The sequence below is a fragment of the Sapajus apella genome, unplaced genomic scaffold (genome assembly GCF_009761245.1).
Source record: "Sapajus apella isolate SASKATOON/1434 unplaced genomic scaffold, GSC_monkey_1.0 scaffold36, whole genome shotgun sequence".
In the NCBI taxonomy this organism is placed as follows: domain Eukaryota; kingdom Metazoa; phylum Chordata; class Mammalia; order Primates; family Cebidae; genus Sapajus; species Sapajus apella.
Window position 1 is genome coordinate 23,357,546 of NW_022436976.1, and position 21,953 is coordinate 23,379,498.

Here is a 21,953-nt window from a genome sequence, read left to right on the forward strand (position 1 = left end):
TTTGATCATAGCCATTCTAGTGGTTGTGAAGTGATATCTCATTGTAGCTTTACTTACGATATTCTTGATTAATAAAAGTTACAAGTTTGTTATTTCTCTCATAGAGAAATAAAATATAGAATGATTTGTTTGTACAATTCTTTTCTTTAGCTTTTGTTTGTTCAGGTCTCATTAAAAATTCTAAAGCAATAATTATATACATCTGATTAATCTATGATAAGAAAAGTCCAGGTTTAAAGTGAGGAAGAACTTGAGGTCACAAAAATTTAGAGAGTCAGCAATGATAGCTTTACTTTAGCTAATTATAGAAACGGATATATTTTTGAAAATTATTTCTCTTGCATTTTGTTCTCTAAGAACAGCCTTCCTTTATCCTGCATGAGAAAATTATTTCTACTATTAAAAAGACTACTACTAGTAACATAATGATATATACATTCAGGGAAATACCTTCTAGGCATGGTCAGTTGATACGAATTTAGCCAAGAAATGGGAAGAAATCATAATTTCACAGGAGTGGGCCGGGCATGGTGGCTCAGGCCTGTAATCCCAGCACTTTGGGAGGCCGAGGCGGGTGGATCACGAGGTCAAGAGATCGAGACCATCCTGGTCAACATGGTGAAACCCCGTCTCTACTAAAAATATAAAAAATTAGCTGGGCGTGGTGGCGCGTGCCTGTAATCCCAGCTACTCAGGAGGCTGAGGCAGGAGAATTGCCTGAACCCAGGAGGCGGAGGTTGCGGTGAGCCGAGATCGCACCATTGCACTCCAGCCTGGGTAACATGAGTGAAACTCCGTCTCAAAAAAAAAAAAATAAAAATAAATTTCACAGGAGTGAGTGTTCTGTAGCTAATTTTACATTAGGACTGTTGCTTATTCTTCTTTTAATGGGCTACAAAGAAAAGAGCTTGACACACAGGCAGGGTGGAAACACTCCTGCATAAATCGCTAACACCAGATTTCATGAGAGTAATATTAGAAGTGGTAGTGATATTTGTCTGCTTCAACTTTGGCTCTGGCAGGGAAATATCAGGTAGGAAACTGGAAAAAGTTAAAAAAGTGAAAAAAAAAAAAAAAGAAAAAGAGCTTTGTTGATGTGTAATTCACATGTTATGCTGTTCATTCAATGTGTATTCAGTCTGAGAATTCCCAGCCATAAGCTTACCTACTATACATGTGCCTCAAAAAATTCCAAAAGTTTAGTTTAAAGTGGCTGTAGATTTGCAGTGGCCATAGGTACCTAGCAGAAGCATACATCAACTAATTGTTTTTAGAAGAATTAACTTTAAAAATCTAGGCCTCAAAATATTTCTACAGGTAAAGTTTCAGTTCCAGTCATAAATCAACAAACATGGCAAACCAAACTGCAGACCTGTAAAGGACTACCAATCAGATTTGGAATATAAGTACTTTAAATATATTTAAATAAATAATTATTTAAAAATATTCTAAAGGCACAAGAGACTCTCAGAATTGACGGGGAAGATTTTAAAAAGGTTCATTTGGTCTTTTTCAAGATTTTATAATTGAAATTATAGATCCATTTAGGTGGGCTTAACATAGATTAGATAAAACTAAAGAGTGAATAAGTGATCTTGATGATAAAACTGAACAAATTTATACAAAATGTACACAAAGATGTAAATATGTGGAAAATATGAAAGTGATATCAACAAAAAGTCTGATTTGAATTCTAGAATGGAGATAACTTGGGGAAGAAGGAAACAGTTATTGAAGAGTTCAGAATTTATGAAACAAAACAAAAAAAAGACCCAGAATTTATGAAACATAGTAGTAACTCTCAATTCTGGATGTCTAGTAGGATCTAGGAAGAATAAAAGAAATTCATATCCAGACTAAACATAGTAAAAATACAGAATACAAAAACCAAGAAACTATATTAAAAGCAGCCAGAGAGAACAAGAGATCCTATGCAAAGAAATTACAGTTAGCCTAACAGCTGATTTACCACAGCAGCAATGGAAGCCAGAAGACATTGAATGTTATCTTCAGTGTTAAGAGAAAATAACTGTGGACCACAAACCGTTATTTATTTATATCCAGTAAAATTACCTTTTAACAGACACATTCTTGAAGCAGTTAGTTTTTGCTGCACTGTAAACCATCTTAAGTTGTAATGTTTTAAAACAACAAAGGTTCAGTATTTCTCATGATTCTGTGGGTTACCTGAGTAGTTCTTGTAGTTTGGGCCAATGTGGCTGGGACTGGATGATCTATAAAGGACTCGTGCATGTCTGGTCGTGGGTAGGCACGTTGGTCTAGTAGTCTCTCACTTGTATATTTGGCAGTTGGCTTAATGTCAACTGGGAAAGTAGCCATGCTTTTCCCATTATCCAGTGGGCTGACCTGGGCTTGTTCATATAGTGGTAGAAGGGTTTCCAGAAAAAGGAGAGTGGAAGCTGTAAGATCTTTTGTGGCCTTGGATTAAAACTCTTACAGCATATCATTTATTGATTAAAACAAATCACAAGGCTAGCCTGAATTCAAGGTATGGAGAAATAGATTTTTCTTAATGGGAGGATTTGCAAAGAATCTGTGTTCGTTTTTTGAAATCTGCAAATGATGAGGTAAATAACTTTTCACACTGATGAAAATTGTTAGTGTTTTCTAACAACATTTTGTCATTAAAATGTAACTTCTAAAGGAAGTACTTCCGGAAGAAAGATTTTAGGTGGAAGAAGGAATGATGAACAAAGAAAGAAATGGAAAACATAAGGATAAACCTGTGTTTACTGTAATAGAGTCTGGTTTATAAGAATAAAATAATTAAGATAGAACCAAAAATCAGCAACACAGTGTATAAATTGGGGGTTGATTAGGGTTAAAGCATTCTAAGATCTTATTTGGGAGAATAATAAAAATATTGATTAATATTATATTTTAAAACTTTACTATGTACTTTAAATGTTCTTTAGTAACCATTAAAAAATAGAAATGTAAATTATAGGCAAATGAGAAAAACTGGCTTGAAAGTGGAGCTATAAGTCAATCCAAAAGAAAGAAAGCAAGAATGGAAAAACGCTTAGAAAAAGCAGAACAATAAAAATAAGCTGCTAGAAATGAACCCAAATGTAAGTGTTGAGAATAAGTATAAATGGACTAAACTATCCATTTAATAGGTAGATTATCGGACTGCATTAAAAAAATCCAGTTACATGTCTTACTAAAGAACAGACTTAATCCATGTAAAATATAAGTACCCAGAAAGGTTGAAAGTAAAAATATATATTAAGATTTAATGACAAAATATTAACCAAATGAAAGCATTTGAACAATATTTTCTTACAAAATTGACTTCTAAGTCTGAATAGAGAGTCAACACATATTGATAAAGTGTTCAAAACTGTATTATAATTGTTTGTAAGCAAATGTGAAAACACACCCCATTTAGCCTTTCTCAGGAGGCTGCCAGAGTTGGGAGGGGGAAGGTCCTGGTGCTTGAGGTCAAGGCCATCTCCTGGGTTGCCCAGAGGCCATTGTGGTCAAGCAGGTACTGCTGGACTGGAAGGTGATGATCATGTGTTGCGAGGGCATCAGCATTTCTGGCAATTTCTACAGAAACGAGTTAAAGTACCTGGCCTTCCTTTGCAAGTAGATGAACACCAATCCTTTCTGAGGCCTCTACCATTTCCAAGCCCCCAGCCACCTCTTTTGGTGGACCATGTAAAGCATGCTGCCCCACAAGATCAAGTGAGGCCAGGCTACTTTGGACCACCTCAAGATGTTTGATGGGATCCCATTCTCCTATGACAAAGAAAAGTGGCTGGTGGTTTCTGCTGCCCTCAAGGTCGTAGGCCTGAAGCCTGTGAGAAAGTTTGCCTACCTGGGGCTCCTGGCTCATGTTGTGGAGGTAGTACCAGGCAGTGACAGCTACCCTGGAGGAGAAGAGGAAGGAAAAGACTAAGATCCACTACTGGAAGAAAAGACAGCTCATGAGGCTACAGAAACAGGCCAAAGAGGACGTGGAGAAGAAAATTGACAACACAGAGATCCTCAAGACCCATGGACTCCTGGTCTGAGCCCAGTAAAGACTGTTTATTCCTCATGCTTGGCCTTGCCTGCCTTTCCTTCATTGCTGCCCTGGGGTGTTGGAGACCCAGGAGAGGCAGTCCAGGTGCCACAGGCAGCCTGGGACTTAGGAAGCTGGGGGCAAGGAACAGACCTTAGTCACTGCCTTTCTATAAGGTTACTTTAAGCCCCTCTAAGAATTGTGCAGACATAATTTGTCTATGACCTACTTGTTCATGAAAGAATTTTAGAAGATCAGTAATGAGAAAAACCAGCTACTTTGTTTTCAGTAGTGGCAAAAGGGAGCTGGAACAGTATGTGGAGGGGAACTCTACCTTGTGAATAGGCATCTGTTTTAACTTCCCACCTGGTCACATACTATACTCTGAAGATGTTAGAATGTGAAACAACACTTGGGGGAGAGCATGAATTTGCTGTTGTACAAAGGTTATTTATAGATGCATAGACTGGGAATGTATGTGACCAAGGGGTTGTTATAGGCATTGCCCTTGCTCTTTCCCTCTATTTTGTGATCAGAATCAAATAAATTAAAGGGAACAAATACACACACTTAATTTTTAAAAAGCCTAACAAGTAAGTCACATCTTATTAGTAATGTCTTACGATAGGCCTTTGGTGATTAAAAACTGTTTTTTCTTTCATTGTTTTTGGTATTCTTAACATTTTAAATAAGTGAATATGTAGAGTGGTACATTTATAGTGAATAAAAAATACCTTTTTGCAGTACAGTAGCCACTGAGTATTGCTGGTCCTCAAGTAGCATTTCTTGAAACATACCTGTGTTTGATAGTATAGAAATAATGTAGCATTCATTTTTTTTTTAAGTTACTAACTCACATTGTGTACTGAATGCATGAGGAATATACTTTTTTTTTTTTAAAGGAAAAATTCTACATATGCATTTTTGGCAGTCTCTGTGTAATGGAAGAACCTTTTGAAACTTAAAAAATAAAATGTATCTAATTTATAAATTCTTGTCGAATTTATAAATTCTTATCTGGATTTGTGTTGGTTTCTTTAGTTTATTTTCTCCGGTGTACCACCATTTGTTCATCATAGTAATAATATGGATCTTTAAATGCTGTTTAAGAATACTTTAAAGTTATTGGCTGGGTGCAGTGGCTCATACCTGTAATCCCAGCACTTTGGGAGGCCAAGACGGGCGGATCACCTGAGATCAGGAGTTTGAGACCAACCTGGCCAACATTGCGAAACCCCTGTCTCTACTAAAAATATAAAAATTAGGTGGGCATGGTGGTGCATGCCTGTAATCGCAGCTACTTGGGAGGCTGAGGCAGGAGAATTGCTTGAACCTGGGAGGTGGAGGCTGCAGTGAGCTGAGACCGCACCACTGCCCTCTAGCCTGGGCGACAGAGCCAGACTCCGTCTCAAAAAAAAAAGTATTATAGAGTTATTATACCTGAATTTTATGGCACTAAATTATACATCGGGATACTAATTTTCTTTCTTATGAAAATTTTTTTACAAATTATAAATGGGATCTTGGTTAGTTTAACAGGCTGGTCATGAACTCCTGGCTCCAAGCGATTCTCCCACCGTGGACTCTTAATTTTCTGAATAAGTAAATTAGCGTTCATTTACCTTCGATCTGCTTTTGTTTCTTTTTAGCTGAATCTAAAATTTATTTGAAAATGCAAAGGGCCAAAAGAGGCATGACAGTTTTGAAGACCTTTATTAAAAGCATCCAACCAGATATCAAGACTAGTATGAAACTATGTAATTAAGACAGTATAGTATTGGTACGTGATTAGATAGCTAGAGCACTGGAATAGATGAAAGAGCTAGAAAAGTCTGTACTTGATATATTCCTACTTTATATACAGTAGTATTCTACAAACATGTAGATGTTTGGCCAAATGAATGCTGTTAATAATATGTAAACTTCATTGATCAAACATTTATTACTTCAACTAAAAAAATGAGCTAAAAAAAGACCCACATATTTATGCATTTTTGATTTGTAATAACAGTGGACATTTTTTTATAGTATGGAAAGGGTAATCCTTTCAGTAAATTGGCAGGACAGTTGGATATCTATTTCTCCTCCCTGCTTTTCTCTCTTTGTGTCTGTCTGTCTGTCTCTCTATATGTGTGTTTCTCTCATACACACACACACACACACACACACACACACACACACACACACATACATATGTGTGTATATATATATATTCATATATATATATGAAAATAGGGAACTTGTCCACTACCTCACATCATACACAAATTTTTTTTTACAGATTGATAGTAGATATAAATATAAAAGACAAAATGGTAAAGTTTCTAGAAGATAATTTCAGGCTATAGAAAGAACAAGATTTCTTTATGTAACACAGAAAGCACTACCCTTAGAAGAAAACATTGATACATTTTGCTTCATTAAAATGGATAACTTTTGTTCATCCAAAGACGTAAGAGAAGATAAATTATAGAGAAGGAGAAGGTATTTCCAACACACAATACTTGGCTGTATGCTCATTTCCAGAATGCATAAGGAACTACAGATTTATGAGGAAAGAGTCAATAAATAGAAAAATGGGGTGTCAGAGGATATCCAAATGGTCAGTGAATACATGAAAAGATTCCTATGAAAAATCCAGTGGGATACTGCTTATTTACTGAATTGGTCAAATAAATAGACCAACAGTATCAAAAGCATACAGAGCAGGTTTTGTAGAAGTTGATAAATGCGGACAGGATCACAAAGATCTCTTTTCATTTAACTTCTAGTTGGGTTTTACTAAGGGATGTAGCAGCAGGAAGTTGGAGGGTAGAAGAGAGTGAGATCAGATGGGATGTTCATTTCCCTAACTCCTTCCCTGCTGAGTCACTTAGATCTGTTGCCCTCTTTCTTTCCAAGGTCAGTTTCTGTGAAGGACCTTGGGTATAGCTATCCTTTCTAGTTTTTGGTTATTACTTCCATGTTCTCTTTTTTGTTCTATGGTTGGTAATGACTCTTGCTTTTCCTAGCCCCAGAGAATGGCACTCTGTAGTTGTTTTCTCAAGATCTTGTCCAAATCCTTGTAAATGGCCCTTTATTAAACCCTCACCCTAATATAAACGTGTATTTTCTACAAGGTCCTTAATTCTCTTATAATACAAACATATGCAATGTGGAGCAGGGTATTACAACATCAGCACTGTTGACATTTTTGTCTAGATGGTTCTTTGTTGTCAGGGACTGTCCTGTACGGTGTCGGATGTTTGGTCACATCTCTGACTTCTAGCTGCTAAATGACAGTAATACTCCTGTAGTTCTGATAACCAAAAATGTATGTAGGTATTACCAAATGTTCCCTTTGGGACAAAATTGTCCTTGATTGAGAACATCTACTCTAGAGTTTTAGTTAACCTCACATTATATATTATTTCATTCAACAGGTATTTACTAGATGTTTATTGTATGTAAGTCATTGTTCTTAGAAATGAATTAGACATCTTAAGTATACAATTTTGCTATATTCATCTAATAGGAATTACTATGCCAGCAGTAAAAATGATGGTAAGAATAATATTTATAGCATGGAAATTTGTCCATAAATGTTAAGTTAAAAAGGCAGACTACAAAGTGTAATGTATACTGTGACACTCTTCGTTTAAAAAAATTCATTTAACAAGTACATTTATACATAAAGTCTAGATGGATTAGGCATTAAACTGTTAATTATGATTCTTTGGATGCTCCCATTTTCCTTTGAATATTGTAATGTGTTTTCTAAGATTGTTGCGTTGAATTTTACAATATTTATAATCCAAAAGTTATAGTTGAAAAAGAAAATATTAGGCTTTTATCTTTAAAACTTATTTAAAAATGAACATACCTACATGTATAAATGACCACGTGAGAGAGTGATTAGTGCCTCAGGATGGACATAATATGTCATTAGGCTTTTAGGCAATTTAAGTTTATTTGTAGCTGGATAAATTAATTAGGATTAAATAGAGGAGATAAGGTTGATTTAAGACCCTGAGCGATATGTATAGAAGAATGTATTTTAGAAAGAAGTACTGATACAGGCAAAGGTGTAGAAAAGTGCCAGATATTGTGTTAATTTAGTTTTGGAATCAGTTTCTCTCCAACTGTGTGTTTTATATTTATTTTTAAATTATTTTGTCTTTTTCTTCATAAAGGTTTGAAATTGAAATTGAACCCATTTTTGCGAGTTTGGCTTTATATGATGTCAAGGAAAAGAAAAAGGTAAAATTACATAATTTGACCATAGTCATTTGTCATAATCATAGGTTTCAGAAACCTGTTTGTTTTATAAGATTGATTTTTTTTGAGAATTATTAAACATAGATCTTTTTAAAAAGGAAATAGAAATTCACTTTATTAGGACTAGCTAAATATTTTCTTATTATAAATTACTGTAATTGAAAACAGGTTATTGTTTCACTGAAAGAGTTCTAAAAGCAAAGCGCAGAAGCAACTTTAAGAAATAGAAAAGAGGGGGCCGGGCGCGGTGGCTCAAGCCTGTAATCCCAGCACTTTGGGAGGCCGAGGCGGGTGGATCACGAGGTCAAGAGATCGAGACCATCCTGGTCAACAAGGTGAAACCCCGTCTCTACTAAAAATACAAAAAATTAGCTGGGCATGGTGGTGCGTGCCTGTAATCCCAGCTACTCAGGAGGCTGAGGCAGGAGAATTGCCTGAACCCAGGAGGCGGAGGTTGCGGTGAGCCGAGATCGCGCCATTGCACTCCAGCCTGGGTAACATGAGTGAAACTCCGTCTCAAAAAAAAAAAAAGAAATAGAAAAGAATATGAGAAAAGCACTTTAGGCAGGCGGTACATAAAGATATGAATGACAATGACAGTGAATTTTTATTGACATGATTTTCAAATTCTCACCAGCTAAAAGATCATTTTTGTGTGTTTTAAATATTCTATTTTAATGGTCTTAGTTTTATCATAATATATTTATTAAATCAGAAGTTTATCTTACACCATTTCTTAATTTAATATGCTAAGACTTAATATATAGTAGAAATTCAAAGTGCTGGCTGGGTGCTTATGGCTCACATCTGTAGTCATAGCACTTTGGCAGGCCAAAGTGGGAGGATTGCTTGAGGCCAGGAGTTCAAGACCAACCTGGGCAACATAGTGAGACTCCCTTCCCCGCCCCATTGCTACTAAAAACAATTTGAAATTAAAAAAAAAAAAAGAAACTTGAAATGCCTTCAGTGACTTCTGCTGCCAACACAAGACATATTATGGATTTCTTTAACGGAATTCGGCTCTAGCAACTTGTATTTGCTAACTTGAAGCTGCTGAGATATTATTCATATAATTTTTTAAAAACTCAATTTGGAATCCATCATTATAGTGATAATTTCTTTATATACTTTATTAGAAGTTACATTTTTAATTAAAGGAATTTGGAATATGGTGGTTTAGAATGTTTTTTTACCAAATGGCTTGTATACTTCTTTTTTTCTTCTATTATTTTTTTCTTATTTTGTTGTATACTTCTTTTACTTTGATTTAGGTATGTAAAGATTGGTCTCAGTGAAATATAAACTTTACATTATAGTATAATATCCTACAATCTGTAGATAAATAAGTAGTGATTTGAGAATTATTTAACATGATTTTTTAAAAAATAGAAATTTATTAGGATGAGTTAAATGTTTTCTTATAATTACTGTAATTGAAAACAGTTTATTGTTTCATTGAAAGAATTCTAAAAGCAAGTAGTAGCAGAAGCAACTTTCTTTCAATTTGAGAAATAGAAAGAAATAGAAAAGATTCTGTAAAATGTACAGATTTTTAAATTTAACATATTAATATTTTTTAGATTTCAGAAAACTTTTATTTTGACCTTAATTCTGAGCAAATGAAAGGATTGTTACGTCCACATGTACCACCTGCTGCCATTACCACCCTGGCAAGATCAGCAATTTTTTCTATCACTTATCCTTCCCAAGATGTTTTTCTTGTAATAAAGGTGAGAATAATGTTAAATATATTTGTTTATTTTGTAGTGTCAGTATTGTAAACTTTTCAAGGGCAAGAATTTGATCTTTTTTTTTTCATCTTGATATTCTTTAACACAATATTGGACATACACTGTAGGTGCTACCTAATTTTTCTTGAACTCCGTATTAGAATTCTTCAGTGAAATAGAGCTAATAGGAATATATAGGGCTTATATCTGTTTTGATTATTGTAGTTTTTAAATAACTTTTCATATTAGGAAGTATGAGACTTTCAACTTTGTTCTTTTTTCCCTAAATTTGCTTTGATTATTCAGGGTCTCTTGAGATTCCCTATGAATTCTAGGATAGGTTTTTCTATTTCTGCAAAAAAAAAAAAAAAATCATTGGATTTTGATAGAGATTGCATTAAACTTGTAGATTGCCTTGGGTAGTGTTGACATCTTAATGATAGCAAATCTTTTCAATGCATGAACACAGGATGTCTTTTCATTTATTTGTGTCTACTTTAATTTCTCTCAGCCATGTTTTGTAGTCTTCAGTGTGTGTAGATCCTTTACATCCTTGGTTAAGTTTATTTGTAAGTATTTTCTCTTTTTGATGGTACTATAAATGAAAAATTTTTTTAAAGTTCCTTTTTGGATTCCTTATTGTTAGTATGTAGATTTTGTATCCTGTAACTTTGTTGAATTCATTTGCTAGTTCTAACAGTTTTTTTTGGTGTGGAATCTTTAAAGTTTTTTTATATAAAAGATCATAGCATTTGCAGACATAATTTTATTTCTTCCTTTCCAATTCAGATGCTTTACTTATTTTTCTTGTTTAGTTCTCAGGCTTGGGCTTCCATTACTATGCTGAACAGGTGAAGCTAAAGTGGGCATCCTTGTCTCATTCATGATCTTAGAGGAAAAGCTTTCAGTCTTTAACTGTTAAGTGTGATGTTAGCCTTTATTATGTTGAGGTAGTTTCTTTGCATTTCTAGTTTGTTGAGTGTTTCTGCCATGAAAAGGTACTGAATTTTATCTAATGTTCTACATCAGTTGAGATGTCATGTATTTTTTTCTGTCATTCTGTTAATGTGTTATATTGATTTTCGTATATTGAACCATCCTTGAATTTCAGGCTTTTTAAAGCTGAATCTTAACTTTTTTTGCCTTTGACAGCTAGAAAAAGTCCTACAGCAAGGAGACATTGGAGAGTGTGCAGAACCGTATATGATTTTCAAAGAAGCAGATGCCACCAAGGTAGAATATAATGCTTCTCATTTCCCCTACATTATTACTGTTGTAATTTGGGAGAATACTATACAAAGCATATTAAAGAATTTTGCTAGACCTACATTTTTTTCTGTTGGCCCGCTTCCTATCTTCCTTTCTTCTTTATTTCATTTATCACTTAGACTGTGTCATATGCTGTGGGATTCTTTAAAAATCTAGACTGGGCACAATGGCTCACGCCTGTAAGCCCAGCACTGAGGCGGGTGGATCATGAAGTCAGGAGTTCAAGACCAACCTGACCAGCATGGTAAAACCCTGTTTTTACTAAAAATATAAAAATTAACCAACCGTGGTAGCAGGCGCCTGTAATCCCAGCTTCTCAGGAAGCTGAGACAGGAGAATTGCTTGAACCCTGGAGGCAGAAGTTGCAGTGAGCTGAGATCATGCCGTTGTACTTCAGCCTGGGTAACAAGAGCAAGACTCTGTCTCAAAAAAAAAAAAAAGGAAAAAAAAAATCTCCTCTTTCTCAAAACTAGCTGATTTAAATTTTTTTCTTTGTGGAGAAAATTCAGTTTAACTCCTAAATAATGAAAGGTTTTCTTTATTTGCAAAATAGTGATATTGATAGAACTTTTCCCAGCAAAATAGAGGTATTCTTGGCTTCCATCTGACTGCAGATTATTAATGAATAGAATAAAAATATAAAATAGTAGTCTTAATAAAAGAAAATCCAGCTTTTTTTTTTTTGCCATCAGATGGCTAATTTTTAGATTCTTTTTTCTTTTGAGACGAAATCTTGCTTTATTGCTCAGGCCGGAGTCCAGTGCTGTGATCTTGGCTCATTGCAACCTCTGCCTCCTGGGTTCAAGCTGTTCTCCTGCCACAGCCTCCCAAGTAGCTAGGATTACAGGCGTGCACCACCACACCCAGCTACTTTTTGTATTTTTAGTAGAGACGTATTTTCACCATATTGGCCGGGCTGGTCTCCAACTCCTGAACTCAAGTAATCCACCTGCCTCAGCCTTCCAAAGTGGTGAAATTACAGGTATGAGCCACCACACCAGCCCAGTTTCTAGAATGTGTATAAACTTATAAAAGCAAAAAAATTGTTGAATAATTGATAATAAATTTCAGATACTCTGGGTTAGCTACAAGAATGCAAGTGATCTTTGGATCTTTGAACAAAAGATTTAATACTGGAACTTCTGGGATAAGTATGCTTGAGGAATACTGGGTGACCTGCCCAATCCCAGAAAATGTTTTGCTATTTTCCCAGGATTCAGAACATCTTAATGATAGCAAATCATTAAGAATAGCAAATTATTAAGAAGTGAGCTTTTTCTGTAGATCTGAGACATATTTTTTTTCTAGATCCTTGATTACCTGGCTGAACTCATGGTTGAAGTATAGTATTCTGGCTGTCCCCAGGTTGTCATTTTACAAATTAAATTTGGTCTGTTACATGGTGCTCTTAAATATACTAGCAGCTTATTCCACTCTTTACTTACATATTTACATAAACTGATACAATTAAGTATACTTGAGGTATACTTAAGAACAGTTTTAGAGATATAATAGAGTTAGTAATAAATAGTGCTATTTAGTTATTGTTCCATTTTTTTCTAGCCCTGAATACCAAGGTAGGACACTGTCATTAGTGTATACTTCACCAGCATCCCATCTGCAAAGAGCATATGAGAGGTGGTATAGGTTTTCAGTCTTAGAGTGTTGATTGGCTTTTGCAGGACACCTTTATGTTTGTTTCAGGAGCAGCCTAAAAGTTGAGCCAGCCTCAAGATGTCTTCCAGATATGCTTGTACTATTGAATATTTGGACCATTAGTCTTTTTCCAGTGTTTAGTCTTCTTCTAAAACTTTTTACTTTCCTTCTTTTGATACAACTCTGAGCTTGTTTATCATTGGCCTATTTGTGCTTCTCCACTCTTATTACCTCATGGTTGTTATAAGTTAGGAACTATTTTAAATTTGCTCAGCTACTTCCATCTTTTATAGAGTAACAAAATTTAACAAATTATAACCTGGAATATTTTGTAGTTACCAGTTGCTGACTAGACCATAGTTATGCTTCCTTCCTTAAATAGTACTTGCAATACATAATACATGTTTGGTACTTGCTCTCTTCTCCCCAGAATAACATAATCACAAACAGAAATTTCAAAGACCTGCTCTGCAAGTACATTTGTAGAATGTGTTGAGTTTGTTCACTGGTTAAGATATTACACTAATACTTGATCTCTGTAAGGTACAGATTGGTTTTTCATCTTTGCTGAGAATTGAGACCTCTCATCCTGTTTCTTTATGTAATATGAAACAGCCTTGAATTGATTTCTTTCAAGTGTAATCATATAATGTATAAAGCTCTGTTTTGCAGAATAAGGAAAAACTGGAGAAACTGAAGAGTCAAGCAGATCAGTTTTGCCAAAGACTTGGGAAATATCGCATGCCTTTTGCTTGGACTGCAATCCATTTAATGAATATTGTTAGCAGTGCTGGGAGTTTGGAAAGAGATTCTACAGAAGTAGAAATCAGTACTGGAGGTAAGAGTATTTTATACAAAACATTTCTAAATGTATACTTTTTTCTTTTTTTGAGATGAATCCTCCCTCTGTGGCCTAGGCTGGAGTGCAGTGGTGCGATCTCGGCTCACTGCAACCTCTGGCACCGGGATTCAAGGATTCTCCTGCCTCAGCCTCCTGCGTAGCTGAGATTACAGGTGTGCGCTACCACGCCTGGCTAATTTTTGTATTTTTAGTAGAGATGGGGTTTCACCATGTTGGCCAGATTGGTTTCGAACTCTTGACCTCAAGTGATCTGCCCACCTTGGCCTCCCAAAGTGCTGGGATTATAGGCGTGAGCACCACACCTGGCCTCTTTTTTTTAATATAGGCTTGTTTCATTTGCATACTCTGCAATGTAATATTGCATCAAAAGGATTTTCTTTTTTTTTTTTTTTGCCTTTTTCTCATCTAACACCATTATTAAGATATAATTCACATACCATGTAAGTCACCCATTTGAATTGTACAATACAGCAAGTCTTCAAATATCTCATTTTGTTTTTGATTTTTTACAATGTGATGAGGAAAAGAATTGATTCTCGGCTGGAGCTACTGTCTGTGTAGAGTTTGCATGTTCTCCCCATGTCTGTGTGGGGTTTTTTTGGGTACTTGTTTCCTCCCACATCCTAAAGCTGTGCACATGAACTGAATTGGCATTTTTAAGTGGTAGCAATGTAAGGTAATGTGGGTGTGTGTGTGTATGAGTGCACCTGTGATGGAATAGTGTCCTGTCCAGGACAGGTTCCTGCCTGCTGTGCTGGACCCCTGTTGACTTCAGTATGCTTAGCAGCATATTAAAGAGGCCGAAGAAGAGATGTGGAACCAGAGAATGAGACATAGGGTTTACTGAGGGAACTTACATACATAGTGGTGAGCTGGACAGGAGAGCCACAGCCACTTGAAAAAGCATGCAGTTTACATAGCATTTTCACTGAGCATCCTCCCGCTAGCAACCCCCACCTGGAAACCCTCATTTAACCCAAAACAAAGGGCTTGGATTTCGTGTATGGCCTGGATTTCACTAGATGGGATAGGGGTTCAGATGTCCTTATCCTCATGGATAAGGAATGAATCTTCAAGTTTGGCCATTCCCAGGTTCCTTAGCCTGGAACTCTGAACACACATTCTTTTTAGACCATAGGGTCATTCTCAGTGTTTGCTTAAGTTATTTCTGTCAGGTGCATTTGCCATATACTGCCTTCTTTTCTGAGCTGCTGGAACAGGCTTCGGCCACTTGTGACCCTGAACTGGGATAACTGGGTAAATAATTATCTTACTTATTTTTATTAATCTTTCTTAAACGTATGTATAGTGCACATTTATTCAAATGTTTAATATTAGAAGTGTTTTGAGTATTTGTTTAGAAGTTTGATGAAGTTTTTGTGACCAGAAATGTGCTGTATCACATTTGATATACATTGATATAACTCTTGCTTATATCAATAAACATATGGTAAAATTGATTTGTTATACAACGTGTTGCTTAAAGTCACAGTTTCTAAGAACTGATTCATGATTTTAAATGAGGACTTACTGTACAGTGTTTTCTTGGTATATAAATAGCGTTCTGCAACCACTACCACAGAACATTTCTGTACCCGTCTTGGAACACTTTTGTACCCATTAGCAATAGTCACTCCTCATTCCCCCAGAGTCTTCCAACCTGTTCGTAAACAACCTTTAATATATATTCTGTCTCTGTAGATTTGCCTATGCAAGACATTTCATACAAATTTTAGACTATGTACCTAATATGTAGCCTTCTGTGGCTAGCTTCTTTCACTTATAATATTTTTCAAATTCATCCATGTTGTAGCATGTATTGGTATTATTTCTTTTTCTTGCCAAATGATTGTTGTGTTAATATTTATCAGTTGATTTGGGTTGTTTTCTACTTTTAGTTTATTATGAATAATGTTTCATAGTGCTGAAACTTCATGCACAAGTTTTGTGTGGGCATATTTTTTTTCAATAGCTGTATAGCGAGGAGTGAAATTACTGGTCATATGGTAATTCTGTGCTTAATCTTTTGAAGGACTGCCACACTGTTTTCCAGTTTGGCTGTACCTTCAAGGATTCTGCTGTTGTTCCACTAGTGTGTGAAGGTTCCAGTTTCATCATATCTTTACCAATTCAATACATGATCTGTTCTTTGATTATGGTCATTGTAGTGCAGGTGAAGTGGTACTCATTGTAGTTTGGATTTATCTTAATAGCGAGTGATATTAAGCATCATTTTGTGTGTATTGGCTATTTGTGTCTCTTTCTTGGAGAAATAGGTATTTTTAACCTTTGCTCATTTTTAGTGGCTTTTTGGTCTTTTATTATTTATTAATAGTTGATGCCTAATATTTAAATGGGATTTAACCTTCTTAGCATTGAGTTATATGAGTTCTTTATATGTTCAGGATGCAAATCCCTTACCTAATATATGATAGCAAATATTTTCTCCTAGTTTGTGAGTGTGCTTTTCTTGATGGTATTGTTTGTAGCACAGAAGTTTTAAATTTTGATGAAGTTACATTTTCAATTTTTTTTCTTTTGTCACTGTGCTTTTGGTGTTTTATCTAAGAAATCATGATATAATATAAATCAAAATTTACTTGTATGTATTCTTATAAGACTTTTGTAGTTTTAGCTGTTACATTTAGGTTTATAATTCATTTCGAGTTAAGACTTGTATGTTTTGAGGTAGGGATCCAATTTCATTCTTTTTATGTGGATATCCAGTTGTTTTCAGCACCATTTATTAAAAAGGGTATTCTTTTCCTATGTAATTGTCTTAGATCCCTTATTGAAAGTCAATTGACCGTTCATGTGTCAGTTTTTTTTTCTGGACTCTCAATCCTATTCCATTGATCCATATACTAGTGCTGTACTCTAGGGGTTCCTAACCCCCAGGTGGCAGACAGATACCTGTCTGTGGCCTGTTGGAATCTGGGCCATAGAGCAGGAGGTGAGTGGTGACTAAACGAGCATTACCACCTGAGCAATGCCTCCTCTTAGATCAGCTGTGGCGTTAGATTCTGGTAGGAGTTTGAACCCTATTGTGAGCTGTGCATGCAAGGGATCTAGGTTGTATGCACCTTATGTGACACTAATGATAAATGTAATGTGCTTGAATCATCCTGAAATGATCCCCCCACCCCCATCTGTGGAAAAATTGTCTTCCATGAAACCAGTCCTTTGGTGCCAGAAAGGTTGGGGACTGCTGCTATACCATATTACTTTTCTTTTAAAGTAAGTTTTGAAATTGAGAAGCGTGAGTCTTCCAACTTTTATCCTGTTTCAAGATTTGTTTTGGCAATTTTCAGTTTCTTTTATTTTAATATAGATTTGGGACCAACTGTCAGTTTGTACACAAAGACAGCTGGGATTTTGATATGGCTGACATTGAAACTCTAAGTCAATTTATAGATTGAATTTTAACAGTTTTAAATCTTCGAATCTATGAACATGGATTTTTTTTTCATTTATTTAAATATTTTTCAATTTTTTCAGTGTTGTGTCATTTTCAGTGTACAAGTGCTTCTCTTGTTAAATTTATACCCTAGAATTTTGTCATTTTGGATAATATTTTAAATGGAATTGTTTTCTTAATTTTGTCTTTAAAATGTCCATTTCTCATGTATAGAAATAAAATTGACTTTTGTATATGATCTTGTACTTTGAAACCTTTTTGAATTTGTTTACTAAATTCCAGTTGCTACTGTTCATTTTTTTCCCCAGATTTTTTAGGATTTTCTGTATACAAAATCATGTCATCTGCAAATAAAAAGAGATTCACTTTTCTTTTTCAGCCTTGGTATCTTTTATTTGTTTTTCTTTTCTGTCTTTATTAGAACCTCTTCTAAAATGTTAAATAGAAATGACAAGAATGGATATCCTTGTCTTGTTTTTGACTTTAGGGAAACTGCATTCAGTCTTCCATCATCAAATATGATATTTGCTGTTGGCTTTTCAAAGATGTATTATGGTAGATTGAGGAAGTTTTCTTCTATTCCTAATTTTTTAAAGTGTTTTTATCATAAAAGTTTGTTGGATTTTCTAAAATACTTTTTCTGCCTCTATTAAAATTACTTGTTCTGTATCCTTTTAATGCGGTGTTGCATCAAATGATTGGTTTTGGATGTTAAATTAACTTTAAATTCCTGGGAAAAGTCCTGCTTGGTCATGGCATGTAATCTTTTTTATGTGTTGTTGGAGTCTGTTTACTAGCATTTTGTTTAGGATTTTTGCATCTATATTCATAAGGTATATTGGTCTGTAGTTTTTCTTTCTTTTGATGCCTCTGTCTGGTTTTGGTATCAGGGTAATACTGGCCTCATAGAATGAGTTGTGAAGTGTTCCTTCCGTTTTTTGGAAGAGTTTTTGAAGGATTGGTATTAATTCTTTGAAAGTTTGGAAGAATTCACGAGTGAATCTGTCATGGCCTGGTCTTTTCTTTGTGGTAAGTTTTTTCATTACTAATTCGATCCTTTACTCGTTTTAGGTCTATTCACATTTTCTCTTTCATCTTGAGTCAGTTTTAGTATTAAATACTTTATGTCTTTCTAGAAATTTGTCCACTTCATCAAAGTTATCTAGTTGGTATCTAATCTAAGTGTTGACCTAGTTGTTCATAGTATTGCTGTATATTCCTTTTACTTGGTAAAGCCTATAAATGATATCTCTTCTTTCATTTCAGATTTTAGTAATTTGAGTCTTTTCTTTTTGATTCATCATTTTAGCTAAAGGTTTTGCTTTATCTTTTTGAAGAAACAGTTTTTGGTTTAATTTATTTTTCTGTATGGCTTTTATAGTTTCTATTTCCCTTATTTTCAGTCTGCAGTTGTCTCTTTTGTAGCCTTCTCTTGGCTTTGGATTTAGTTTTTCTCCTTTTGTAGTTTGTTGAAGTCTGAGGTTATATTACTGATTTGAGATTGTTCTTTTAAATATAGACATTTATAGCTGTAAGTCTTCCCCCTAAGCACTGCTTTAGCAGTGCTTTGGTATGTTGTTTTTGCATTTTCATACATCTTAAATACTTGTTAATTTCTCCTATTCCTTCTTTTCCCATTAGCTATTTTTAAATGTGGAATTACACTTACAAACATTTGTAAATCCCCTAAATTTTCTTCCGTTATTGATTTATAGTTTAATTCTTCTGTTGTTGAAGAACATATTTCATGTGATTGTAACCTCTTTGAATTATTGTATTTTGTTTTATGGCTTACTATATAGACTGTTTTAGAGAATATTCTGTAAGTGCTTGAGAAGAATGTATATTCTGCTCTTGCATAGTGTAGTGTAGTGTAAATGTTCATTATGTCTAGTTTGTTTATAATTTTGTCAAATCTTCTATTTCCTTATTAATCTTCAGTCTAGTTCTGTGTGTTTTAAATAATAGGATTATCTTGCAAGTAGTTTGAATACAAGTGATCTTACAATTTTCTTTCAAACTGAAGAGCTAAGACTGAGGGACGATTAATGATGACTAAAATTTCCCTTGTGGTAAATATTTTGTAGTAAATGCATACTTCCTCTGTAGCTGCTCTTCATGGCTCATCTTTGATCATACCCATAGATCTTTGCATGTTACAAACTTACTTTTACACTTGTGATGTTGTAAAAAGAAAACAAGAAGATTTAGATACTTTGTTACCAAGCTCTCGAAAAACAAAATTCTCCTACTATAATTGATATGCTGAGTAAGTGATTTTCAATTTAGTAGATTCTTCCTCGTGTTTGGAAAGCTACTTTAAAACAAAATTTAAATTTTATGAAAATGAATGTATTTCTAAAATTCTTTTGTAGAACGAAAAGGGTCTTGGTCAGAGAGGAGGAATTCTAGTATTGTTGGCAGACGATCACTTGAAAGGACAACGAGTGGAGATGATGCTTGTAACTTGACAAGTTTTCGACCAGCTACTCTCACAGTGACAAATTTTTTTAAGCAGGTATTGTTCTGTCATGTAGGAATTTTGGGGAGATGTTTGTGCATAAGTTTTTTTAGTTTCAGAAAGGTAGTAACTGTATTGTACATGTACATGAGGGCGATTCCAAGAAACTTAAAAGCTTTAAGAATAAAAATAACTACTAAGAATGAGAAATAATTTATATTGTTTCTGTTATTTTAGCATTATATTTATTTAAATGTTGACCATGACTAATAATGCCTCAAAATCCATCTTTCATACCTGTATCCTATTTTTTTTTATTTTTTATTTGAGACAGAGTCTTGCTCTGTTGCCCAGGCTGGCATGCGGTGGAACAATCTTGGTTCACTGCAACCTCTGCCTCCCAGGTTCAAGCAATTCTCCCTGCCTCAGCCTCTTGAGTAGCTGGGATTACAGGCACCTGCCATCATGCCTGGCTAATTTTTGTATTTTTTAGTAGAGACAGGGTTTCGCCATGTTGGCCAGGCTGGTCTTGAACTCCCAGCTTCAGGTGATCCACCCGCCTCTGCCTCCCAGAATGCTGGGATTACAGGCATGAGCTACTGTGTCCAGCCTGTATCCTATTTCTCAATTGTTAATAGTGTAACTTTTCTTAAACATTGGTTGATTATGAATTTTCTTTATGAAAATGAGTCTGTGGCTTGCATGTCTTCCCCACACAAGGATTTCTGGCCTGAACTACCATATTCATAACATATGAAATAGAACTTTCAGGCCCTAGTAGTGCGTTTTGTGCTAAAGTGAGGTCAGTGTTACTTTTAGAGATGAATGTATAGATCCAAGATGTTCTCTATCAAATATAATTTATTCTTTGCAAACCTGTTCCCTTCACTTTAATTACAAGTCAAATCTGTATTTTTCCGATGCCAGTCGTGATTCTTAGTAGTAATGAAAATCTGCTTAGTAGGTAACACCCAGTTAAAAAACAAAAAAAGAAAACATGAGTAGAATTGAAAAAATAGTGCATTGCATGTAGTAAGGCTAAATATTGCTTCAGGGAGTTGTTTCCCGCTCCCCCTTTTGTATGAGTGCACATATGTGTTTATGTATTTACTAAATTTTGATGTAAAATGGATTTTATATCATGAATCAATATCAGAAAATTTTGAAAGTTCGTGTTGTAAATGATCAGAAAATTTTGAAAGTCTCTGTTGTAAGTGACTAGGTGACTAGAACTACATAGGAATGGGGAGAAAATTTGTATTAGTGTAACAAACTGGAGTAGTATATGTTTTGGAGTGGATTAAGGAAAAATGCTAATAATTCCTTCAAAAGTCCTTTTTCTGAGATGTTATTCTAAGTAAGAAGAGGAAATGCTGGTTTACTTATATCTCATAACTTGAGAGGGCAAGAATTGAAGGTAGACCTCAATTGAATGGACCTTGAATATACAGGTAGCAATCTACTTGAAGCCTCCTTCACTTTACATATCAGTAGTATTCATAGCCAGCTGCTCTCGGAGACTCATGGGAAAAAAAGCCAGTGATAAATATCTCAAGTGGTATTGCTCTCTTTATTATGGACAGTAGTAAAAGAGAGTCTAGAGAAGGCTATATTTACATAAAGTGTTAGACCAGTTATAGCTATGGAAATGGGGCAGTAGCTTTGCTACAGTGACACAACCTTGCAGGTATGTTACCTCCCCCTCTTTCTACTTCTTCAGCTGCTACACGACTTCTGCTGCTATTTCCACAGCTTTCTTTTCATTTCTTCAGCCTGCTATTTATCAATAAATTGATGTTGTAAGCTTAGATCAATAAGCTATCTACCCTTATCTGTTTATCCAACAAATATTTTTTGAGCATTCATCATCATGTCTGGACACTGTTTTGAATACTGTTATTATAACTGGGAAGTAGCACAAAGTGCTTATGAAAACTTAAAAATAAGTGATTGCTGGAAACATGGAGCAGTGGAAGATGATTACAATACAGAAAATGTTTAATACAGTTCTGTATTAATTTGTGAAACCATGAGCATGTACTATTTTTATAAATATTTTTAAATAGCTAGAAAATTATGCATCAGGCAAATGCAAATTAAATTTGAAAAGAGATTACCATTTTAATTAAGAATAATTCAAGGTACAGATTTTCCCTGAATGAGACACAGAAGACAGTTTTTTCTTTTTCAGTTTATGAGACGTTACTGTCTACAGCAGGGATATAGTAATCATTAGCGTTTATGTACAGATTTAAAATGCGTTTGCCAGG

General features: G+C 34.8%; 1 protein-coding gene and 1 pseudogene across 12 annotated transcripts in view; both read left to right on the forward strand.

The window, feature by feature from the left end:
* Positions 1-21,953, forward strand: part of DOCK7 (dedicator of cytokinesis 7) — a 231,082-nt gene that overhangs the window by 39,981 nt on the left and 169,148 nt on the right. For all 12 annotated transcript variants that reach the window (XM_032296788.1, XM_032296789.1, XM_032296790.1 and 9 more), the window contains exons 8-12: positions 8,203-8,269; positions 9,868-10,017; positions 11,170-11,250; positions 13,615-13,780; positions 19,598-19,740. In XM_032296788.1, the coding sequence (XP_032152679.1) occupies positions 8,203-8,269; positions 9,868-10,017; positions 11,170-11,250; positions 13,615-13,780; positions 19,598-19,740 (607 nt within the window). The remainder of the gene's footprint in view (positions 1-8,202; positions 8,270-9,867; positions 10,018-11,169; positions 11,251-13,614; positions 13,781-19,597; positions 19,741-21,953) is intronic.
* LOC116563933 lies at positions 824-4,066 on the forward strand (annotated as a pseudogene).